At 44.5% G+C, this 24357-nt stretch overlaps 1 protein-coding gene and 6 non-coding genes across 9 annotated transcripts; 4 read left to right on the top strand and 3 right to left on the bottom strand.

The window, feature by feature from the left end:
* Positions 1–2423: 2423 nt before the first annotated feature.
* TRNAS-GCU lies at positions 2424–2505 on the top strand. The gene has a single exon. It is a non-coding gene; the product is annotated as a tRNA-Ser (tRNA).
* Positions 2506–6371: 3866 nt separating this feature from the next.
* Positions 6372–6443, bottom strand: TRNAP-AGG. The gene has a single exon. It is a non-coding gene; the product is annotated as a tRNA-Pro (tRNA).
* A 157-nt stretch (positions 6444–6600) lies between these two features.
* Positions 6601–15053, top strand: LOC118857720. Of its 3 annotated transcripts, none has more exons than XM_036768277.1 (3): positions 6601–6619; positions 11143–11317; positions 12554–15053. In XM_036768277.1, the coding sequence occupies exon 3, from the start codon at positions 13417–13419 to the stop codon at positions 14455–14457; it is 1041 nt and encodes a 346-aa protein (XP_036624172.1). In that variant the 5' UTR covers positions 6601–6619; positions 11143–11317; positions 12554–13416; the 3' UTR covers positions 14458–15053. The 3 variants fall into 3 exon arrangements, with proteins under 3 accessions (XP_036624172.1, XP_036624170.1, XP_036624174.1); XM_036768275.1 differs by lacking the exon at positions 6601–6619 and adding an exon at positions 6837–7288; XM_036768279.1 differs by lacking the exon at positions 6601–6619 and having other exon boundaries at positions 10213–11317.
* A 1392-nt stretch (positions 15054–16445) lies between these two features.
* TRNAV-AAC lies at positions 16446–16518 on the bottom strand. Its single transcript has one exon. It is a non-coding gene; the product is annotated as a tRNA-Val (tRNA).
* A 1599-nt stretch (positions 16519–18117) lies between these two features.
* Positions 18118–18190, top strand: TRNAV-AAC. The gene has a single exon. It is a non-coding gene; the product is annotated as a tRNA-Val (tRNA).
* A 1690-nt stretch (positions 18191–19880) lies between these two features.
* TRNAP-AGG lies at positions 19881–19952 on the top strand. The gene has a single exon. It is a non-coding gene; the product is annotated as a tRNA-Pro (tRNA).
* A 3872-nt stretch (positions 19953–23824) lies between these two features.
* TRNAS-GCU lies at positions 23825–23906 on the bottom strand. The gene has a single exon. It is a non-coding gene; the product is annotated as a tRNA-Ser (tRNA).
* Positions 23907–24357: the final 451 nt, after the last annotated feature.

Here is a 24357-nt window from a genome sequence, read left to right on the forward strand (position 1 = left end):
ATGGTTTCTGCTGATTCGGCACATATTACTAGGATGTGAACGTTAGTTAATATATGGTATAATTTGTAAAATATAGTCCTCTGATCTTTGGGATGGTTTGTACGTGACTTCCAGATTCCTCTTTGCAATTTCATTTCCTGCTAAAACTTACTATGTTGACTGTGAGGAGGGAACATTCAGGGGAACCAGAACAAGACAGAATTTTGACACAGATGGATTCAAGAAAGCATTAGGTCTGGCATTTGAGAGTCCAGCGGGGGGAAAAACAGACCCGAGCAGTGAAGTCTGCCTAGCAGAGACGCTTCGCAGGAGGTGGTTGGCTGGGAGGTAGGAAAGTGAGGACTTCAGGAGAGAATGGACATAGGGTCCAGAAGTACTGAGAACTGAATTCTCAGGAATATAAATTCCCTGTTTGGGTGCCTCACTGTAGGGAGTTAGTGCCGACCCCGGGGCTGCTCGGACCCTAGCGCTTGGCCTGTTTCCTGGGTAATACCAGACAGGCTTAGTAGGAGTTGGAACGGTAGGCGCCCGGAGGAAAGACTTTCGTCCCTAACAGCCCCCCTAACAGCACCCCACTCCTGCTCTGATAGCCATCCTTTCTCATGCAGGCAGAGTCCGTTCACCAAGGACTCACAAGCCCAGAAGGAGGAGCACAGCTGGCCACTACCTAATGCTCTTGAACCAGTGCCTAACACAAACATGCTTTAATTAATGGGAACTTCTTGGATACTTTACAAGGGCATCCTGCCCCGTGCCTCACATAGCTCATACAGTATTGATACCAGTTTGTATCCTGCCCGAGCCTTCCCATGCCTTTTTAGATACTGTAGAAACAGCACTCCCCTCCTGTTCCCAGCCTTCCCTGTCACTGTAGAATAGCACTCCCCTCCTGTTCCCATACTCCTATGGAAACCACCTTACCACAACCCTAGTTTTCCCATACGCTTGTAGGCAATATAGTTTACAATAATCCAGATTCTTCCCACCAGATATCACTACTTACATCTAATCTAAGTGCAACAGTACATTACTGAAGCACATCTGTTTTTTCCCATGCCTTCATCCCCTTGAACACCTGCTTCTGCTTATGTAGTGCAAAAACCTATAAAAATGGATAATGGCTTCCAATAAATCGGAGTTATAACCATCGTTGCTCCCGCCTCATCATTGCCTACTGAGATAGGGCAACTGCAGGTCAAGACCCTAACACCTCACCACCAGTTTATTCCCATTCTTCCCACTGCCTCTAAGTGTTTGTGGAGAGTATGCTACCAGTTATGGGGTGGGGGAGGTGTAGTGTGTAATAGTGTTCCTACTCTGCCATCTTAGTAAATGACTTTGTTTTGAGCTAGTTATAGAAGCTCCCCTTCAGAGAAGTTCCTGAGCTATGTAGCTTGATGAGTGCCGATACACACAGTACCCTTAACTTACCCTACACTTAATACACAGAATACCCTTAACTACACTACACCACACTACACCTAACTGCCTGCCGTAGTAGTTGCCCCTCTGGGTGTGAATAGATAGGAAGCATAGTTCCCAAACGGTGTAGTATGCCTGAGGGAAACAAGTTAAATAATTGTTTACAGGTTAGAGGTAGGGAGAAAGCGAGGGATGTGAAGCAGGTAGAGAGCCAAAAATGAAGACCTTGTCACTTTATTCCTGGTGCCTCAGAGGGCTGTGATTTCCCAGCCTCCACCCATCCAACTGTTAGAAATACACTTGACACTGAAATTCAGGTATCAAGGGCAATTTATTATTATTGAGAAATTCAAAGGAATTGGTAAACGTTCCTGACCAGAAGTGGACTCCACCCTTCTCTAGAAGGACAAGTGGGGAGTACAGGAGTGAGACCAACTTTATTCTCTTAGACTGACATAGATTGATGGACCATCAGCTCAGTACCTCCCTACAGAGAACGGATTGGTCCGCTCCCTGCTAGGTCACAAAATACGCCCCCAACAGGCAACTCTTTGGTATCTCCCCGCCTCATCAAGCGTCCCATGTTGAAAAATGGCGAGAAACTCCTCCCTGTGGGTGTGTGAGGTAATATTCAATTAGCCAATTAAGCATGCGAGGTAGCCATTTGACCCAGTTTTCTCTTGAACCGTGACCGTTATCTAGCCAGTTTAGACCGCTTTTCCTAACATCCTGAATCTGCGGTTTCTACAAAACAACAAGGTTCATTCTGATTGGCTGAGGACCCCTCATCCTGGTTAATTTTTACTCCTTCTTTGTTCGGGCTGACATTTCATTGATTATTCAGTGGAACTTAATTAACTCTTCTGTGGAAACCCAACTATCCCTAACTTTTACCCATCTCTCATACAGCCTCCACCCCCAACTAAAAAATTTAATGTTGCAAAGACTTTACAGTGACTACAAAACAAATTTTCCAAAAATGCAGGCTAAGTAGGGTGGATGACGAGGTGGCCGAGTGGTTAAGGCGATGGACTGCTAATCCATTGTGCTCTGCACGCGTGGGTTCGAATCCCATCCTCGTCGGACTTCCTTAGTCTTTGAGATTTTGATATCTTCAGAGACCTGTGTATTCCCGCATTTAATTTCTCTCCGTAACCTTGCCAGCCTTCTATTACCTTACCATCTTTAAAAGAAGGTAACGACATCTTTCTTCAAGGGAGTTGCATAGAAAGTTCTTTTAGACCAAGACTCCTCCATTCTTCTTCGACTTCGAAGTTATAGGCTCCTATTCATTCCGTCAGAAAGACTGCATGAGGATTTCTAAGGCGCCCCAGAGAAGAAATAGCTGCCTCAAGAGCGCTTGGTTAATCTATTTCTTTGGTTTGTTCTTGGCATGTAGCCTAGACCTCTGCGCTTCTTAGACTCTCCCTCAATTTTTCAATGGACGTTGAATGAATTTCCGAGACTTCGGTCAGAAGGTATTCAAAAGTGGATGCAGCATGAGGCAGAAGGGATTGCAGGAAAGGATGGGAGATGGAGGGCTTTTTCGAAGCTAAGCCTTCCGAGAGGAAGGCACGTCAGTTAGTGGGAAACTGGAAAGCGTGGGTGCAGAGGTGGGTCAGTGAGGTATTTATGCTTTATGGGAAAGGTACCAAGGTGGCTTAGTTCGAGAAAACTTTTGGCCATAGCAAATCTAGATTAGACCAGGTGGTAAACGGTAGAGGGGCTGCGATTTGCTTGTGTAGAAAAATACTCACCCAAACAAAATCGCTATGCCTTGAAAAGTTGCGGTAAAGCCACATTTTATCTCTAGTAGGTGTGGTTGAGTGATTAAGGTGATGGACTGGACATTGGAGTTTCCCCACGGGGTTCGAATTCTACCCAACTACGTTTTTGGAGGTTGAAATAGGGAATTCGGTTTGTTCCTTTACTTTAAGTGGTACTTCTAATTTTTATGCATGACTGGTCCCGTTTGGTTTTACTTTTTTTAATCAAGAATAAGAGACAACCTGGTGTTGCAGCGAGCATAATGCTGGACTTAAGAGCATTAGCAGCATTTAGCAGTCCATCGCCTTAACCACTCGGCCACCTCGTCATCCACGGTACTTAGCCTGCATTTTTGGAAAATTTGTTTTGTAGTCACTGTAAAGTCTTTGCAAGCATTAGAGCATTAGACATTTAGGAACTCTGCGACCCTTGGTAATTCACAATCCCTGTGTGTCTCAGTTTCTTCATCTAGAAAATGGAAATATAATAGCACCCAATTCCCAAGGTTAAAGTGAAGATAAAATGAGATGGTGTTGGAAAGCATTTAGCAAACGTTAAAGCGCTATGTTATATAAATGCTAGCTATTACAAGAACATAGATGGAATTTTCATCAAATGTGCCAAAGAGTTCCCTAAGAGCTATTATAACTAATAGTGGATTGCAGCGTCAAGATGCAGAAGGAATTTGACAGGCTGGAATATTAAGATGGGTCAAATAAGAAGAAATTCAATAGAGATAAAGCTAGTCAAACTTGAGAAGGAAAAAAATGAGAGACGGCGTTTTGTGGCCGCTAAAAAGAAGCTAATATCTATCTATCGATTTGTTTATTTATCTGTTTATTTATCTATTTATTTGTTTTGGGGGCATGGGTAATGTTTAAATTTGCTTGGCATGACTGTGCATAGGTAAAGGATTTTGTATTTCTTGCCTTCTCAATGAGGAGGGGAGGGAGTTGGTGGAGGAAGAAAATTTGGAACTGAAGATAACATTAAATATCAAAAAATAAAATAAAAGCTTAATGTGGTCCTGGCACAGCTTCCGAGAACAGGGATAATTGTTCCACTGTACTTTTGCTCTCCTCAGACATTGCCCAGAGTACTACGTCACTTCTCTACACCATGGCTTAATAAGGACATTCATAAACTGTAGCATGTCCAGAGGAAGGCTACCAAGAGGATGAAGAGGTTTGAGTCTGTATTAGATGAAGATGGCTTGAAGGAACTGGACAGGAAGGAACTGGAGAAGACAAGCCTGGAGGTAGGGGCTGTGGCTGTGGGGGGAGGAAGAGAGGAGAAGATAGTTCTCTTCAAGGGTCTGAAGAGCTGTCCTGAGAAGGAGAAATTAGACTTGTTCTGCCTAGTCCCAGAAGTCAGAACCAAGAGCAATGAGTGGGGATTTCAAAAAGGGTCATTTGCACTTGCTGTTTTGAATAACTGGGGCTGTTCAACCATGAGATGGTTGAATGGAATTCCTTCTCCTTAGTAGTCTTCAAGCAGAGACCAGGGACTCACTCGTCTGTTTTCTTAGGAGAATGTGGGGGTGATTCTTTTTGTGCATAGGTTGGACTAGATAGCTGCTGAGTTGTCTCCCAACAATCAAATTATACGACTCTATACTTAAATGAAGTTTGAGGTCCGTTTCACCTATATGCCTGTCATCCTACAAATTTGTGAACCCAAGAATAAAATTTACAAAGACAGACAGACAGACAGACAGGAGAGAGAGAGAGAGAGAGAGAGAGAGAGAGAGAGAGAGAGAGAGAGAGAGATCAGAAATATTAAATATCTTAAAGTACATATGGTGTTACAGCTAGTTGAAGGTAAGTAGAGACTGTAGAAAACAAGAAAGGAACCATGATCCTTAAACATAGTACCTTAGTTCTGGGGCATCTAAAAGTCATGAGGACAACCTGGAATTTGGGAATGAATGAGGCAAGCATTAAAAAGAGCCCGAAATAGGGCAATATAGTTGCAACAGCGGCAGAGTCAGGTTGGAACAAAGGTTAAGGTTGGTGCTGACTGGGATTATAGATTCTGGAAGTTGACAAGGAATAATGCTCAAATGAATAAGTAAATAAATGGGGAAAACCACACTTTTTAAAACCCAAGGGGGAGCATATTCTTGGTGAGGCATGGCATTTAAATACCAGAAAATGGAATGGTGGATCTAGGACTGGGAAAGAAAAAGTGAATGTTCACCAATCTGAATGGCAGTCTCCCTCCCTCCTTGTGAGAAAGGGTACAGGCAGTGGGAGGGGTTGGGGGCTTGGTTTTATTTTATTTACATCTGTTTGGTTTGGTAGGTAAACCATATCCTCTAAATTAAATTGATTCGTCTGTGTACCGCTCCATCTCATCTATCTTCTATTTTATGTGGGTGGATGGAAGAAAGAGAGGAAGGAAGGTGTTTCTCCTGCCTCTGTGGCTTTGATTGTTGATGCACTAAGAGGGAATCACCTTCTCTGCAGAACTTTATCTTCTTCAGTTCCTGACAGTTTCTCTTGGTGTCCCCCACTGAGTCCGATGGTCCAAAGAAACTAGATTAATTTGCCTTATAATGATGGTGATAACAATAAAAATACCTGGTATTTTATATAGTTCCTAAAGGTTTGCAGAATACTTTACAAATATTATAAACTTTATCGCCACAGTAATTTGCCCGTGATCAGAGGTCTAGCGGCTCAGGCCTCATTTGAGCTGAGATTTTTCTGATTTCCAGGCCAGGGCTCCATCCTCTGCGCCATCCCTAAGGTGACCCTGCCTTCTCGATCAGGGGACATCCTTAACTAGTGGAAAAATCCGGGCTGAGAAGAAATTGTAGGAGGGGTCGGCCACGTAGGCAAGCCTCCGAAGGCTCACAGGGGCAGGGGGAAAGAGGGAGGAAGAAGCGAGGAAGGTTTTTTTTTTTATACCAGAAACGCATTTCCTCAAGGCCCCTGCGTGGGTGTTCATCTGTGAAGTCAAATGGACTCTCTTAAGGGGCTCGGGTGGACATAGCAGGGGCCTAGCGAGCCGGGTAGGGGAGCTGTGAGTGCATAAAGGAAGGAGGGTGCAGGGTGGGATGTGAAGGTAGGCAAACTCGACGCTTTCCCAGTACTCACAAAGGCCCTCTCTCTCCTCCTCTTTTCCTCCGTCTCTCAAATGTTGGACCTTGAGCTGGGCTGTGGCTGCTAAAACTCGAAGGGCTCGTCCGGGATTTGAACCCGGGACCTCTCGCACCCTAAGCGAGAATCATACCCCTAGACCAACGAGCCACCACGAGAGGTCAGCGGAAAGCTTTCCTCCTCTCCCGCACTTGTCACGCTGGCTCCGAACTCCGAAGCAACAGTCTTCTCAGCGGACTCATAGTCTCTCCCGATTAACCAGTCCAAAGGCAGACGCAAGCACCACTCACGGATTCAACGTTCGCCGACTACAGGACACCCACCAGGTCATCCCAATCCAGGGGACCCTTAGCCTAAAAATACCTAGCTGGTTTAGACTAGACACAGAGCCTAGCTCGGGAACTTCGTCAAGATACGCGTGGAGGGGACGGGAGGGAGTGGGAGGGTAGGGGTGGGGGTGGGGGTGGGGGGCAGGCCTACCCTTAAGGGCTCCTACTTGTAATCCCAGCTCCCCAGGAAACGAGGAAGGAGAATGAAATGGAAATTGAAAATTCCCCTTTAAATTAATAAGATCATTCACATAAATAGGTTCAGTTCAACTCCCGGCCATAACCGTTCTATAACCCCTGAGTGTTCTTGGCTTAACATTCCAGGAACTAGCCATTCCTAGGTCACCTCGACCCGGAGGGTTGGCTTCCCTCCCTGCGAAACGTGATGTTATTAAGGAAAACAAGTACCAAGCCTCAGGCGGATGGGACGTGGCTGGGCCAGATGTGTACTGAACAAACCATGAATAGCGCACTCGCCAAAAAACCTCTTGGCTCCAAGCCTTCTTTGTTTAGAACAGTATAAAAAAATCTACGTCCTGTAAGCCCGCTGAGCCTCACCCCCGGGAAGGACGCTTCGCCCGGGAAAACTCTTTACACAATTCAAGTTTGCATGGGCTGTAACGGGGCTCCCAGCCGCTGATCTACCTTGGAGGTTCCCTTGAATTGGTGATGTATTCTCTTCCTTTACCGATTATCTTGATTGGTGTTGTGTTATTGGTTATTCTCATTATTGTATGTTTTCTATGCAAATTTAAGCTATCTGTGCCTTGCCTTTTCTAAATAAATTTCCATTTTCTATTTTCCTGGTGTGTTGGGGAGTGTCATTTATAGGAGCGAATCCGAACCTCATTGAATCGTATTAACACAAAATTGGCGTCACGAACAGGATTCGCTGTATAAATGCCTCTTTTTAAAAGAAATGTCGAGCCCCGGGCTCTGGTAGAGGTCCCAGGTTGAGAAGACCCTCCGTTTTCCTCGCTCGCAAAAACATGGTCGCAATGTACAGGACCTAGTGAGGATTGGGGGAGCAGGGTGAGGAACGGAAGGCCCTCACAATTGACTGCATGTTTATCTAATATTCCAATTGAAAAGGGGAAGGAAATGAGTGGGGTATGTAGAAGAGGGTGGGCTCTTCTGACTGCATATAGGATAGTATGTTTGGAATTAGACAAGAAAGAAGAAGAGAAGGCACAAATGGAAAAAGAAATGTCTGAACTGCAGGGTCGATTGTCTACGTTACAGTGTCAAAATTTTATATTGGGAGATCAAGCTAGGAATTATCAAAATGTAGCTGAGAAGGCTGCTGTCCGCGTGGCACAGTATAAATATAAAAATAGAAGAGGAAAGGTGAATAAGAAGAAAGTGCATGCTGTAATCGCCGCAGCAAATATGAATTGGGACCCTGATATTTGGGACGGCGATATTCGGGATGAGGATGATGATAGGTGGGAGGAAGTGATAGAGGAGGACATTCCGGACGTTAAGGATGGGGAGGTTCAACCGATAGTTAGACGAAAAGCCGAAAAGGAGGGAGCTAACCCACCTAGGGTGACTGAGATCACGGAAGATTATTCCCAGAGAGAAATCACTGACTTGCTTAGTAGATTTTCACAGCGATCGGGAGAGCCTGCAATCTCTTGGCTTGTGAGACTGAGTGATGAGGGAGCTGGAGGAGTGTGGCTAGACCCCAAAGACTGTCTAAAATTTTTGAGTTTAACCTCTAATCCTTTTGTGCAACAGGCAATACGTGACCATAGTCAGGTGCCATTGGGCCAAAATGATAGTACCTAAATTTTAGAGCTGGTAGCTCAAGGGCTCAGGACCCAATACCCTGATTCCTCCATGTGGCCGAATGCAGCTCGCCCATGGTATACTCTTAAGGATGGGATTCAGAGATTAAAGGAAGAAGTTATGAAAACTGCTGTTGTAGTGGGGAAAGCTGACACATATACTGATACCCCTGTGATTGTGGTACATCGGGCTCCCATTGTTAAAACCGCCCCTCCGGCATATAAACATCTGATTTTGACTCTATTAGTAGCAGCCACGGGAGAATCTTTAGGACAAGTAATTGACAAACTGTTCCAATTGAGAGACCTTGGAGAATTTAGGAACGTGGGAGAAACTGCTTCAAGGGTCTGGGGAGAGCCCCGATCCAGTTCACAGAACAGGCTAAGCTGGAAAGAACTATTTTTAGCTCTTCTAAAGGCTGGGGTGAACAGGGAAGAAATAGATGGAATTCCTACTCCTGAATTAGCCCAGTTGTACAAGAAGAAAGTGAAAAACGCTGGTCAGGTTTCGGCTCTGAGTGCTGTCACCCCTAGTGCCCCCCCCCCCACTATACCCTTCATTGGACCATTTTAAAGAGGAATAGGAGAAAGGCCAAACCCTACGTGTCCATGCTTTACATACCGATTACCGGCCTCATGTTCCAATAACTATTTTCTGGAGGAATGGTTCGACCACCAAAGCAAATGCCCTAGTGGACATGGGGGCAGAGGCCACTTTAATTTATGGAAACCCCTCTAAATTTAAGAAAGGAATTCCTATAACCATATCAGGATTGGGAGGCAATGAAGTACAAGCAAAACAAGTTCAATTAGAAATGAAGGTAGGGAATTTTCCAAAAAAGGAGTACATGGTAGTCATAGTCCCTATTCCGGAATACATCGTGGGGATAGATATTTTGAAGGGGATGACTCTACATTTACCTGATGGCCAGTACCAATTTGCTATCCGGACCCTAAAAGTATATGTTACTGTAGGAAAATTGATGATACCTCCTGTTGTAGTTCCTACTCCATCTCAAATAGTAAACCTAAAACAATATAGAATTCCTGGAGGAACGGAGGAAATTAGTAAAACTATACAGGAATATATACAGGTTGGGGTAGTGATTCCCACCACCACTGCATGGAATAACCCAGTTTGGCCAGTCAGAAAATCTGATGGCTCATGGAGAATGACGGTGGATTATAGACAACTTAATAAATTTACTCCACCTTTACACGCTGCTGTACCAGATACAATATCCTTAATTGAAAACATACAAGCCTATCAAGGTTTCTGGTACGCGGTAATAGATCTAGCTAATGCTTTTTTCACTATACCCATAGACCCTAAACAATGGGATCAGTTTGCATTTACATGGCAAGGCAGGCAATATACCTTTACATGACTTCCACAAGGATATGTACATAGCCCAACTATTTGCCACCGAATTGTAGCTGAACATTTAGATGAATTAAAATGGCCCGATGCGAAAATAACTCATTATATTGATGATATCCTAATACAGGCAAAGAATAAAGAAGTGGTAGAGGAAAGGCTAACCCAACTAACAGAACATATGAAGGAGAAGGGATAGGAAATTAATCCTGATAAAATTCAAGGTCCAGCTCAAAGTGTGAAATTTTTAGGAATAATTTGGAATAAAGGTCATAGGGAAATCCTCCCCAAGGCCAAGCAAAAAATATTAGACTTTTCACCTCCTAGAGACAAGAGGGAAGCTCAAAAGTTCATTGGGCTGTTTGGTTTTTAGAGAAATCATATTCTCCATTTAGGCCAGGTTTTAAAGCCATTATATAAAGTTACCCAGAAGAAGTACACATTTGAATGGGGGGAAGCAGAATCGAAAGCTTTTGAGGAAGCCAAAATAGCCATTCAAACTGCCCTGGATCTTTGGCCTGTACAGCCAGGGCCAATGGAATTGCAAGTTACAGTCTTACATGGATATGCTGATTGGAGTTTATGGCAAAAACAACAGGGCAGGAATGTTCCTTTAGGGTTTTGGTCGCGGAAACTGCCACCTGCTGGCCAAAATTACACTCCCTTTGAACAACAATTATTGGCCGCATATTGGGCACTGGTAGAAACAGAACACTTAACTTTAAATCATGAAGTTATATTGAGGCCAGCCGTACCCATTATGAGTTGGATAATGGGGACCCCTGCCTCACATAAAATAGGACATGCTCAAGAATCATCAATTATTAAATGGAAGTGGTATTTGCAAAATAGAGTTAAGACAGGCAGGCCAGGTGTTTCCGCATTACATGAGAAGGTGTTAGAATTACCAAAACATTCAAATGATATCAACATACCTAAAACTTATGAACAATCGCCTGTCTCTTGGAACAGCGGGTATGATTCGCTATCCCCTGAACAAAAGAATCATGCTTGGTTTACGGATGGGTCGGCCAAATATATAGGATCCAAAAGGTGTTGGAAAGCTGTAGCCTATAATCCTTCATGCAATACTATTCTGGAAAGCTCTGGTGAAGGTCGGAGCAGCCAATGGGCCGAGTTAGTAGCTGTCTATCAAGTAATTCAAAAGGAACAAGGTGGTCAATGTCATATATATACTGATTCCTGGGCTGTAGCCAATGGCCTAGTAGTTTGGATGCCAATTTGGAAAAAACATGAATGGAAAATCAGAGACAAAGATGTATGGGGGAAGGAACTATGGGAACAAATATGGGAATGGTGTCAATGTACTAACGTATCTGTGTTTCATGTAGATGCCCATGTAAATCAAGATTCTGTGGAACGTGAGTATAATGCTCGTGCTGATGAATTGTCCAAACTTCAAGGAAAAGCTCTAAAGGTTACCCCCAGAGAGGAGGAAAGCGATAAACAATTAGGAAAATGGGTCCATATCACCGCAGGACATCTTGGCGCTCTTGCATCTTACAGGTGGGCATTAGACAGAGGGATTAACGTACCTCTGGACCTATTTAAGCAGATAGTACAAGATTGCATACAATGTCAATTATTCGCCCATCGGCCTGTACCAAAAAGGATTACTGGAGAATTGGCTAGAGGGGCCTTACCTGCTCAAATTTGGCAAATAGACTATATTGGACCATTACCTGTTAGTCAAGGGTGTCAATATGCCTGCACTTGTGTGGACACCTATTCTGGGGTATTAGTTGCTTGCCCCTATAAATGGGCTACCCAGAAAAATACTTGCAAGACTTTAGATATTATTTCCCTTTATTATGGGGCTCCCCTACAAATACAGAGTGATAATGGTACACATTTTAAAGGCAAAGACATAGATGAGTATTGCAGATATAATAATATAGAATGGATTTATCACATACCATATTATCCCCAAGCTGCTGGTTTGATAGAAAGGATGAACAGATTATTAAAAGAAAAACTGAAGAAATTGAGTGAGAACTATGATTTGAAAAGATGGAAAGAAAATCTGTTTGAGGCCTTAAAGCAATTAAATAACAGGCCTCTGACGAGTGAGGGTGGGACTCCTCTTTCAAGAATGATGACTCCTAACTTACAGATAAGGAGGATTTCATCTCCTTTGACTATTCAATGGTGGGCCTTACATGAGAATGCCAGACAGCCCTGGCGTGCCTCTTTAGGCTCCGCCGGGTATGATCTATATGTAACTCATGACGTCCACATTCCCCGCTTGGGTCAACAACTGTGTTCCACAGGAGTGGGAGTTAAGCTCCCTGAAGGATACCATGGACAATTGTCCTCCAGATTTGGTTTAGCTCTAAAAAACCAAGTTCATGTCTTGGGTGGGGTTATAGACAGTGACTATAGAGGTGAAATTAAAGTTTGCTTACATAACTCTCATGAAAACGAACCTTTTGAATGTAAAACCGGTGAAAAAATTTGTCAGCTAGTAATATTACCCTATTTAAATGGTTCGTGGCAAAAGGTCAATGGATCTCCTGACTCCATAGGAAGAGGGATTCGGGAGTTCTAATAATAATGACATTTCTTGGATACCAGAAAAGGCAATTCCTGGTACTAAAGTGTGGATCAAGAAACATCAATTTGATAGACCAAGGCCAGCTGAGCTTATAGCACAAGGAAATACTAACACTGCCATCATAGTATACCCTGGTGATGATAAATGGTATCATGTCCCACTAACCCAAATGTTTTTACGAAACTAAGTGTTTTACAGTGTTTGCCTGTTGCATGCTGATTGAAACATGGACGCCGGGGTCCCTGATACGACCGCGTGGGTCTCAAATTCGTTTAAGATAGAGAAATCATACAGTTGACCGGCACCAGGATGAATTCACCTGTCCAGCTAATGAAAACTGCAATGTAGCTAATTGGACTGTGTATAATGGCACTTTTTATAGAGCCCCCGTGCCTGTCTATGCCCTCTTGAAGGGGGCTTACCCTTTGAATTTGACTATAAGCACTTTGGTAAATATTACATGCTGTATAACCACTTTTAATTTCACCACCCCAGAATCAAGGTTTGGGCCTCTATGGATTCGGATACGGGAACGCTGCAACACCTGGAACATATCTAATCCCTCGGAAAATTTAGAGTTGAATGTCACAGGCCCCCAGCAGTATTTATTATGTACTAATGCCACTGTTATTGCCAATCGGACTACTTGGGCACAACACCTCTTGTTGTCTCCCGTTTCTACTCCTACCTTCCAGAGTCCCCTGGAATAGTTCGTGTTCCCAAATCATGTATTAATGCTTCTATCTCACAACACAAAATAGTGTTTCACTATAATGTGACTTTTCCCCCTTTAGCAAATTGTGTTAGAAGAAAGAGGGCCTGGTATGATACATTGCTTGGTAGTGCGGGAACTGGTTTGGGTATAGTTAATTCTGTAGACCTTGAGGCCTTGGCCAGCAGACTGCGCAGTGCTGGACAAGATGTTTCTCAAGCTTTGACTGTAAATGCACAATGGTTACCCACAAGGATCCTGCCACACCAAAATACACTACAGTACCAAAACCAATTTTTGCAAGTCTTCAATGATAGTACCCTTGTTAATTTAGACCTTATGGAAAACATTAGTATGTTATTTAATTGGACTAAATGTTCTTTACAAAACCTATATACCCTCATACAAAAGGAAAATGCCCAAAGATTACTACAGGAAGGTAACACTCAAATATGGAACAATATACTTGACTTGTCAAAAGTATGGAGAAAGCCAAAACCTGAAAATATCGAATGCACCCCGTATTGGTGCACTGGGACCATTGTACTCTACCGAGTTAAAACCTGGACTGTCATGTGTCAATTTCATGTAATACCTTTTGTCTTATACAAATATTTTGCTTTACCTCATATCTATGGAAACTATATAGATTGGTATAATGTAACTCATACTTTATCTGATTGTATTGTAACTGATGGAGGGATAGTTTGTGGGATGATGACTCGGCAGATGGAACCCTGCCTTCTCTCACATTCATCCAATCTGTGCGATCTGACTCTATTTCCAGTGAATAACTTTTCTATGATATATGAAGTATCTACCCAACACATTTGTATAGCCTCCAATAATCACACTGATCTTCTATCTGTAGATGTTACTGCTATTCCATTTTCCGGTTGTCTATCTAATGTGTCCTTCCTATGTTGGCGAGGAAATAATTTCTATTTTTCACCCGACACTGATATAGTTACAAACTTTGCTTGGGTACCCCAGTCTTTGCCTCTACCCCATGTGTCTCTATCCTTATATCCCCTTATAAATATCTTGAATCAGTCAGCTGAAATCAAAAAGTTATTAGAGTCCAACCAACGCGCGTTAAATGAACATCGAATACGGACTCTTATAACCGCTGGAAGACTAGTTGAAGCTTCACATTTAGTGACCTCAGATACTAATCATCATTGGTATGATTTTCTTTTTAAATCTTCTACTGCTGCTATGTATTTTAATTCCTTGGCTATTCCCATACTAATACTTGCTTTGTTCTTTTTATGTCTTTGTATATGCAATTATTATATGTATATCAAAATAGCCACTATATACACTCACGTCACACCTTTGCCCTTCACCTATTATTCTCATGATCTTAAGGCCAAATGAAATGGAAATTGAAAATTCCCCTTTAAATTAATAAGATCATTCACATAAATAGGTTCAGTTCAACTCCCGGCCATAACCGTTCTATAACCCCTGAGTGTTCTTGGCTTAACATTCCAGGAACTAGCCATTCCTAGGTCACCTCGACCCAGAGGGTTGGCTTCCCTCCCTGCGAAACGTGATGTTATTAAGGAAAACAAGTACCAAGCCTCAGGCGGATGGGACGTGGCTGGGCCAGATGTGTACTGAACAAACCATGAATTGCGCACTCGCCAAAAAACCTCTTGGCTCCAAGCCTTCTTTGTTTAGAACAGTATAAAAAAATCTACGTCCTGTAAGCCCGCTGAGCCTCACCCCCGGGAAGGACGCTTCGCCCGGGAAAACTCTTTACACAATTCAAGTTTGCATGGGCTGTAACGGGGCTCCCAGCCGCTGATCTACCTTGGAGGTTCCCTTGAATTGGTGATGTATTCTCTTTCTTTACCGATTATCTTGATTGGTGTTGTGTTATTGGTTATTCTCATTATTGTATGTTTTCTATGCAAATTTAAGCTATCTGTGCCTTGCCTTTTCTAAATAAATTTCCATTTTCTATTTTCCTGGTGTGTTGGGGAGTGTCATTTATAGGAGCGAATCCGAACCTCATTGAATCGTATTAACACAGAGAATTACACGATTTCATCTTGGCCCTGGAACCCGTCCCACGCCTCTCCAACTTTCCCAAGGGATTCAATGCGTGCTCGCGTTGCTTTTCCAAGCCAAAGATTTCACCCCTTCGCTGACAACAGACGCCCGACTGTTGCCCATTCTGAAGCTTCCCGCCATTCGCTAGACTGGCCCTCAGAAAACACAGATGAGGGTGGATGGCATTCCAGCCACAGGGGACAGACCGTCTGGGCTATTGTGCCTAGTCGGAGGACAGTAAGGCAGTGGCGTCCGGCTTGGGCCAAGAATTCCTGAGATGTCGCCAGCGTCCTTCGCTGAACCCATTATCTTCCCCCGGCACCGCCCCCCCCCCCCCCCCCCCCGCCCAGAACTTCCTCCCTCTTTCTAATTACCGCCGAGGTAATTACCACCACCATCCTTCCAGTCACGCAGGCTCACGACCTCACATCCTTGACTCTCCCAGTCTCTCTGTCTGTGTCTGTCTGTCTGTCCCCATAGCCAGTCAATTCCCAAGTCCTGTCCTCTCTGTAACGTCTCACTTATATGACCCCTTCTCTCCTCTAAAATTGCCATCACTCTGCTGCTGGTCCTCATCACCTCACCGCTTGACTTGCTAGCAAGTCTTTGTACACATCAGACCGTCCGTGTACTCTGAGATCCAGCGGCCTCCTTGGCAGCCAGCCTTTTTCGATTCCCCTTAAGACTGCTAAAGCCTTCCCTCAACTGATTGCCTCCTCGGTCGACCTGTGTGCGTGTTGTTTGTGTACATAGTTGTTTGCATGTTGACTCTTCCATAAGACAGTGAGCTCCTTCAGAGCAGGGACTTATAAAAATCATTTATTTATTTTTGGCTTTTCTTTGTCTCCCTAGCACTCAGAACAGTGACTGACACATAGTAGGCGCTGGTTTCTTAACGAGACTTGCCAGCTTCTAGGCTCTACTCAGGAGCCTATTCCTCCCTTGAAAGCGTCCCAGATCTCCGGAACTAAAAGGATTCCGTTAGCTCCTCAAATGACCCTTGGAAGATCTCCTTTGCCCCCTACGCCCTCCCCCAAGCCTTCTCCTCAGTGTGTCTGTTCACGTCCTCTACCACTCAACATAATGAAGGGAATCTCCTTGTGGCCAGAGAATGCTTCATTTTTCTCCGATGTTCCAGCGTTCGACACAGCAGTGCCTTGCACACAACTGGCCCTTAATAAACCCCACGAATTCAATCCGAGTGTCCAACTTTCCCGCGGGGTTCTTCCTTTCAGCATACCCCCGGCGTAGAAAGGTAAGGAGTCCTTCCAGCTCCTTTTGTCTCGTCCAAAAGGAGAAGACAACCGTGTTTCCGCCCGGTTTCGAACCGGGGACCTTTCGCGTGTTAGGCGAACGTGATAACCACTACACTACGGAAACCGACTTCGAGCACAAATCTTCCAAATAACGTTCTTGAAGAAAGTGAGACAGTTCACCTTAAAAGCCTCTTCTAGCTTTGGGTTGTAACTGGACATCGTGGGTTAGGGAAACTCACTGAAGTTGCGACGTTTGAGGTTTCCAGATGCCTTTTAAAGGTTGCAGATTAAGATAGCTCGAGAGAAGTGCCTTTAAGGTAGCAAAACTGTAGAGGGAGAAATGAACCCAGGGATGCAGAAATCTCAAACCAAAATTCCCAAGGCAAGGCCTCCTGGAATGAATTCGCGGACCCAAGCATTCTTTAAGTCAAGGAGGCAAAGATTTATTACGCTTTAATAAAGCCAGCAAGAGTTCTTAGGGAACCTGCAACCATACCTGGCTAGAGGGAAAGTTTAAGTACAAGATTTAAGAGGTGAAATCTGTCAATCAGGTGTGTTGGGGTGGGATTAAGGAGTGGTCAGGGCGTGATTAGGGGTTGGTCAGTTCTTAAAGGAACATGCACTTTTTGTATCTACTGCCCAGGTATCTTACCCAGAGTTCATTGGGAAATAGCCCAAAGGGGGGCTACCCGGGGGTGTGGTTTTGCCTGTGAAACGTCACTAAGTCACCAGGAGTTCAGGGCTAGCTGGAGATACTGGCTAGGTTCCACCAAGTGCTTTGTTAGTCAAGATTAATGTAAGGGAGTATACATTTAAACTATGTCTTAGAGACATGTTAAACTCAGTATATGGTCAGTTATCAACACCTGAATCAATCTATAATTGGGCATAGCTGCTTACTAAGGAAGAAGCAGAGATAGTTTGGGGCATGCTGCCCTTTAGCTATAGAAGGGCTGTCTGGGAAAGAATATATTTGAGAACTAGATGTGTTCTGAAATTGGAATTTTGCCACAGGCACAGGCACCCAGGCAGAGGCTAAGGGGAAATGTGATGTTAGAATTAGGGTACAAGCACCCCAAGCACAAGCACCCCAACAAAACGAGTCAAGAATGACTGTGGTGAGTTGTGGGGACTGTGAGGGAAGCTGGTCTGGTTGCGAAAGAAGATCAAGTTAGAGTAGAGCTTGCTGCCAGTCTCTGGCTCCAAAATAACGGGGCCTTTTGTCTATACTTAAGAGTTGTGTATCTCCTGTGGAGACGGTCAGACGAGAGCCAATGCGGGCTACCTGCTATTTGCTTCCAAGGTTATACCGACAGGAGAAAAAAAGGAAGCCCCCCGATTCGGAGAAAACATCACCCTACTGCCTACTCTAGCCTCTCCATCATGATGAAGTCCTCAGATGGAAAAATCTCACGATCTTCTCGTTTCCCGCTTCTTTTTTTTAGATTCCAAATAACCGAGACTGAGACACCTCAACCCTTAGGGGAGAATAATTTCTATCTGAATTTCTACCCTTCAACATCCCTGAATTTACCCGTCTTAATGCTCTACCAGGTCGCTTATTGAACTCCTCTCCACAACCTTTCAAGCTGACGTAAAACTTCTTGTGAAGGCATTCCTAAGCCAGGGTGTCCAGTTACAACCCAAAGCTAGAAGAGGCTTTTAAGGTGAACTGTCTCACTTTCTTCAAGAATGTTATTTGGAAGATTAGTGCTCGAAGTCGGTTTCCGTAGTGTAGTGGTTATCACGTTCGCCTAACACGCGAAAGGTCCCCGGTTCGAAACCGGGCGGAAACACGGTTGTCTTCTCCTTTTGGACGAGACAAAAGGAGCTGGAAGGACTCCTTGCCTTTCTACGCCGGGGGTATGCTGAAAGGAAGAACCCCGCGGGAAAGTTGGACTCTCGGATTGAATTCGTGGGGTTTATTAAGGGCCAGTTGTGTGCAAGGCACTGCTGTGTCGAACGCTGGAACATCGGAGAAAAATGAAGCATTCTCTGGCCACAAGGAGATTCCCTTCATTATGTTGAGTGGTAGAGGCCGTGAACAGACAAACTGAGGAGAAGGCTTGGGGGAGGGCGTAGGGGGCAAAGGAGATCTTCCAAGGATCATTTGAGGAGCTAACGGAATCCTTTTAGTTCCGGAGATCTGGGACGCTTTCAAGGGAGGAATAGGCTCCTGAGTAGAGCCTAGAAGCTGGCAAGTCTCGTTAAGAAACCAGCGCCTACTATGTGTCAGTCACTGTTCTGAGTGCTAGGGAGACAAAGAAAAGCCAAAAATAAATAAATGATTTTTATAAGTCCCTGCTCTGAAGGAGCTCACTGTCTTATGGAAGAGTCAACATGCAAACAACTATGTACACAAACAACACGCACACAGGTCGACCGAGGAGGCAATCAGTTGAGGGAAGGCTTTAGCAGCCTTAAGGGGAATCGAAAAAGGCTGGCTGCCAAGGAGGCCGCTGGATCTCAGAGTACACGGACGGTCTGATGTGTACAAAGACTTGCTAGCAAGTCAAGCGGTGAGGTGATGAGGACCAGCAGCAGAGTGATGGCAATTTTAGAGGAGAGAAGGGGTCATATAAGTGAGACGTTACAGAGAGGACAGGACTTGGGAATTGACTGGCTATGGGGACAGACAGACAGACACAGACAGAGAGACTGGGAGAGTCAAGGATGTGAGGTTGTGAGCCTGCGTGACTGGAAGGATGGTGGTGGTAATTACCTAGGCGGTAATTAGAAAGAGGGAGGAAGTTCTGGGCGGGGGGGGGGCGGTGCCGGGGGAAGATAATGGGTTCAGCGAAGGACGCTGGCGACATCTCAGGAATTCTTGGCCCAAGCCGGACGCCACTGCCTTACTGTCCTCCGACTAGGCACAATAGCCCAGACGGTCTGTCCCCTGTGGCTGGAATGCCATCCACCCTCAACTGTGTTTTCTGAGGGCTAGTCTAGCGAATGGCGGGAAGCTTCAGAATGGGCAACAGTCGGGCGTCTGTTGTCAGCGAAGGGGTGAAATCTTTGGCTTGGAAAAGCAACGCGAGCACGCATTGAATCCCTTGGGAAAGTTGGAGAGGCGTGGGACGGGTTCCAGGGCCAAGATGAAATCGTGTAATTCTCCTTCCTCATTTCCTGGGGAGCTGGGATTACAAGTAGGAGCCCTTAAGGGTAGGCCTGCCCCCCACCCCCACCCCTACCCTCCCACTCCCTCCCGTCCCCTCCACGGGTATGTTGACGAAGTTCCCGAACTAGACTCTGTGTCTAGTCTAAACCAGCTAGGTGCTTTTAGGCTAAGGGTCCCCTGTATTGGGATGACCTGGTGGGTGTCCTGTAGTCGGCGAACGTTGAATCCGTGAGTGGTGCTTGCGTCTGCCTTTGGACTGGTTAATCGGGAGAGACTATGAGTCCGCTGAGAAGACTGTTGCTTCGGAGTTCGGAGCCAGCGTGACAAGTGCGGGAGAGGAGGAAAGCTTTCCGCTGACCTCTCGTGGTGGCTCGTTGGTCTAGGGGTATGATTCTCGCTTAGGGTGCGAGAGGTCCCGGGTTCAAATCCCGGACGAGCCCTTCGAGTTTTAGCAGCCACAGCCCAGCTCAAGGTCCAACATTTGAGAGACGGAGGAAAAGAGGAGGAGAGAGAGGGCCTTTGTGAGTACTGGGAAAGCGTCGAGTTTGCCTACCTTCACATCCCACCCTGCACCCTCCTTCCTTTATGCACTCACAGCTCCCCTACCCGGCTCGCTAGGCCCCTGCTATGTCCACCCGAGCCCCTTAAGAGAGTCCATTTGACTTCACAGATGAACACCCACGCAGGGGCCTTGAGGAAATGCGTTTCTGGTATAAAAAAAAAAACCTTCCTCGCTTCTTCCTCCCTCTTTCCCCCTGCCCCTGTGAGCCTTCGGAGGCTTGCCTACGTGGCCGACCCCTCCTACAATTTCTTCTCAGCCCGGATTTTTCCACTAGTTAAGGATGTCCCCTGATCGAGAAGGCAGGGTCACCTTAGGGATGGCGCAGAGGATGGAGCCCTGGCCTGGAAATCAGAAAAATCTCAGCTCAAATGAGGCCTGAGCCGCTAGACCTCTGATCACGGGCAAATTACTGTGGCGATAAAGTTTATAATATTTGTAAAGTATTCTGCAAACCTTTAGGAACTATATAAAATACCAGGTATTTTTATTGTTATCACCATCATTATAAGGCAAATTAATCTAGTTTCTTTGGACCATCGGACTCAGTGGGGGACACCAAGAGAAACTGTCAGGAACTGAAGAAGATAAAGTTCTGCAGAGAAGGTGATTCCCTCTTAGTGCATCAACAATCAAAGCCACAGAGGCAGGAGAAACACCTTCCTTCCTCTCTTTCTTCCATCCACCCACATAAAATAGAAGATAGATGAGATGGAGCGGTACACAGACGAATCAATTTAATTTAGAGGATATGGTTTACCTACCAAACCAAACAGATGTAAATAAAATAAAACCAAGCCCCCAACCCCTCCCACTGCCTGTACCCTTTCTCACAAGGAGGGAGGGAGACTGCCATTCAGATTGGTGAACATTCACTTTTTCTTTCCCAGTCCTAGATCCACCATTCCATTTTCTGGTATTTAAATGCCATGCCTCACCAAGAATATGCTCCCCCTTGGGTTTTAAAAAGTGTGGTTTTCCCCATTTATTTACTTATTCATTTGAGCATTATTCCTTGTCAACTTCCAGAATCTATAATCCCAGTCAGCACCAACCTTAACCTTTGTTCCAACCTGACTCTGCCGCTGTTGCAACTATATTGCCCTATTTCGGGCTCTTTTTAATGCTTGCCTCATTCATTCCCAAATTCCAGGTTGTCCTCATGACTTTTAGATGCCCCAGAACTAAGGTACTATGTTTAAGGATCATGGTTCCTTTCTTGTTTTCTACAGTCTCTACTTACCTTCAACTAGCTGTAACACCATATGTACTTTAAGATATTTAATATTTCTGATCTCTCTCTCTCTCTCTCTCTCTCTCTCTCTCTCTCTCTCTCTCTCTCTCTCTCTCTCAAGTCTGTCTGTCTGTCTGTCTTTGTAAATTTTATTCTTGGGTTCACAAATTTGTAGGATGACAGGCATATAGGTGAAACGGACCTCAAACTTCATTTAAGTATAGAGTCGTATAATTTGATTGTTGGGAGACAACTCAGCAGCTATCTAGTCCAACCTATGCACAAAAAGAATCACCCCCACATTCTCCTAAGAAAACAGACGAGTGAGTCCCTGGTCTCTGCTTGAAGACTACTAAGGAGAAGGAATTCCATTCAACCATCTCATGGTTGAACAGCCCCAGTTATTCAAAACAGCAAGTGCAAATGACCCTTTTTGAAATCCCCACTCATTGCTCTTGGTTCTGACTTCTGGGACTAGGCAGAACAAGTCTAATTTCTCCTTCTCAGGACAGCTCTTCAGACCCTTGAAGAGAACTATCTTCTCCTCTCTTCCTCCCCCCACAGCCACAGCCCCTACCTCCAGGCTTGTCTTCTCCAGTTCCTTCCTGTCCAGTTCCTTCAAGCCATCTTCATCTAATACAGACTCAAACCTCTTCATCCTCTTGGTAGCCTTCCTCTGGACATGCTACAGTTTATGAATGTCCTTATTAAGCCATGGTGTAGAGAAGTGACGTAGTACTCTGGGCAATGTCTGAGGAGAGCAAAAGTACAGTGGAACAATTATCCCTGTTCTCGGAAGCTGTGCCAGGACCACATTAAGCTTTTATTTTATTTTTTGATATTTAATGTTATCTTCAGTTCCAAATTTTCTTCCTCCACCAACTCCCTCCCCTCCTCATTGAGAAGGCAAGAAATACAAAATCCTTTACCTATGCACAGTCATGCCAAGCAAATTTAAACATTACCCATGCCCCCAAAACAAATAAATAGATAAATAAACAGATAAATAAACAAATCGATAGATAGATATTAGCTTCTTTTTAGCGGCCACAAAACGCCGTCTCTCATTTTTTTCCTTCTCAAGTTTGACTAGCTTTATCTCTATTGAATTTCTTCTTATTTGACCCATCTTAATATTCCAGCCTGTCAAATTCCTTCTGCATCTTGACGCTGCAATCCACTATTAGTTATAATAGCTCTTAGGGAACTCTTTGGCACATTTGATGAAAATTCCATCTATGTTCTTGTAATAGCTAGCATTTATATAACATAGCGCTTTAACGTTTGCTAAATGCTTTCCAACACCATCTCATTTTATCTTCACTTTAACCTTGGGAATTGGGTGCTATTATATTTCCATTTTCTAGATGAAGAAACTGAGACACACAGGGATTGTGAATTACCAAGGGTCGCAGAGTTCCTAAATGTCTAATGCTCTAATGCTTGCAAAGACTTTACAGTGACTACAAAACAAATTTTCCAAAAATGCAGGCTAAGTACCGTGGATGACGAGGTGGCCGAGTGGTTAAGGCGATGGACTGCTAAATGCTGCTAATGCTCTTAAGTCCAGCATTATGCTCGCTGCAACACCAGGGTGTCTCTTATTCTTGATTAAAAAAAGTAAAACCAAACGGGACCAGTCATGCATAAAAATTAGAAGTACCACTTAAAGTAAAGGAACAAACCGAATTCCCTATTTCAACCTCCAAAAACGTAGTTGGGTAGAATTCGAACCCCGTGGGGAAACTCCAATGTCCAGTCCATCACCTTAATCACTCAACCACACCTACTAGAGATAAAATGTGGCTTTACCGCAACTTTTCAAGGCATAGCGATTTTGTTTGGGTGAGTATTTTTCTACACAAGCAAATCGCAGCCCCTCTACCGTTTACCACCTGGTCTAATCTAGATTTGCTATGGCCAAAAGTTTTCTCGAACTAAGCCACCTTGGTACCTTTCCCATAAAGCATAAATACCTCACTGACCCACCTCTGCACCCACGCTTTCCAGTTTCCCACTAACTGACGTGCCTTCCTCTCGGAAGGCTTAGCTTCGAAAAAGCCCTCCATCTCCCATCCTTTCCTGCAATCCCTTCTGCCTCATGCTGCATCCACTTTTGAATACCTTCTGACCGAAGTCTCGGAAATTCATTCAACGTCCATTGAAAAATTGAGGGAGAGTCTAAGAAGCGCAGAGGTCTAGGCTACATGCCAAGAACAAACCAAAGAAATAGATTAACCAAGCGCTCTTGAGGCAGCTATTTCTTCTCTGGGGCGCCTTAGAAATCCTCATGCAGTCTTTCTGACGGAATGAATAGGAGCCTATAACTTCGAAGTCGAAGAAGAATGGAGGAGTCTTGGTCTAAAAGAACTTTCTATGCAACTCCCTTGAAGAAAGATGTCGTTACCTTCTTTTAAAGATGGTAAGGTAATAGAAGGCTGGCAAGGTTACGGAGAGAAATTAAATGCGGGAATACACAGGTCTCTGAAGATATCAAAATCTCAAAGACTAAGGAAGTCCGACGAGGATGGGATTCGAACCCACGCGTGCAGAGCACAATGGATTAGCAGTCCATCGCCTTAACCACTCGGCCACCTCGTCATCCACCCTACTTAGCCTGCATTTTTGGAAAATTTGTTTTGTAGTCACTGTAAAGTCTTTGCAACATTAAATTTTTTAGTTGGGGGTGGAGGCTGTATGAGAGATGGGTAAAAGTTAGGGATAGTTGGGTTTCCACAGAAGAGTTAATTAAGTTCCACTGAATAATCAATGAAATGTCAGCCCGAACAAAGAAGGAGTAAAAATTAACCAGGATGAGGGGTCCTCAGCCAATCAGAATGAACCTTGTTGTTTTGTAGAAACCGCAGATTCAGGATGTTAGGAAAAGCGGTCTAAACTGGCTAGATAACGGTCACGGTTCAAGAGAAAACTGGGTCAAATGGCTACCTCGCATGCTTAATTGGCTAATTGAATATTACCTCACACACCCACAGGGAGGAGTTTCTCGCCATTTTTCAACATGGGACGCTTGATGAGGCGGGGAGATACCAAA

The sequence above is a fragment of the Trichosurus vulpecula genome, chromosome 1 (assembly GCF_011100635.1).
Source record: "Trichosurus vulpecula isolate mTriVul1 chromosome 1, mTriVul1.pri, whole genome shotgun sequence".
Taxonomy (NCBI): domain Eukaryota; kingdom Metazoa; phylum Chordata; class Mammalia; order Diprotodontia; family Phalangeridae; genus Trichosurus; species Trichosurus vulpecula.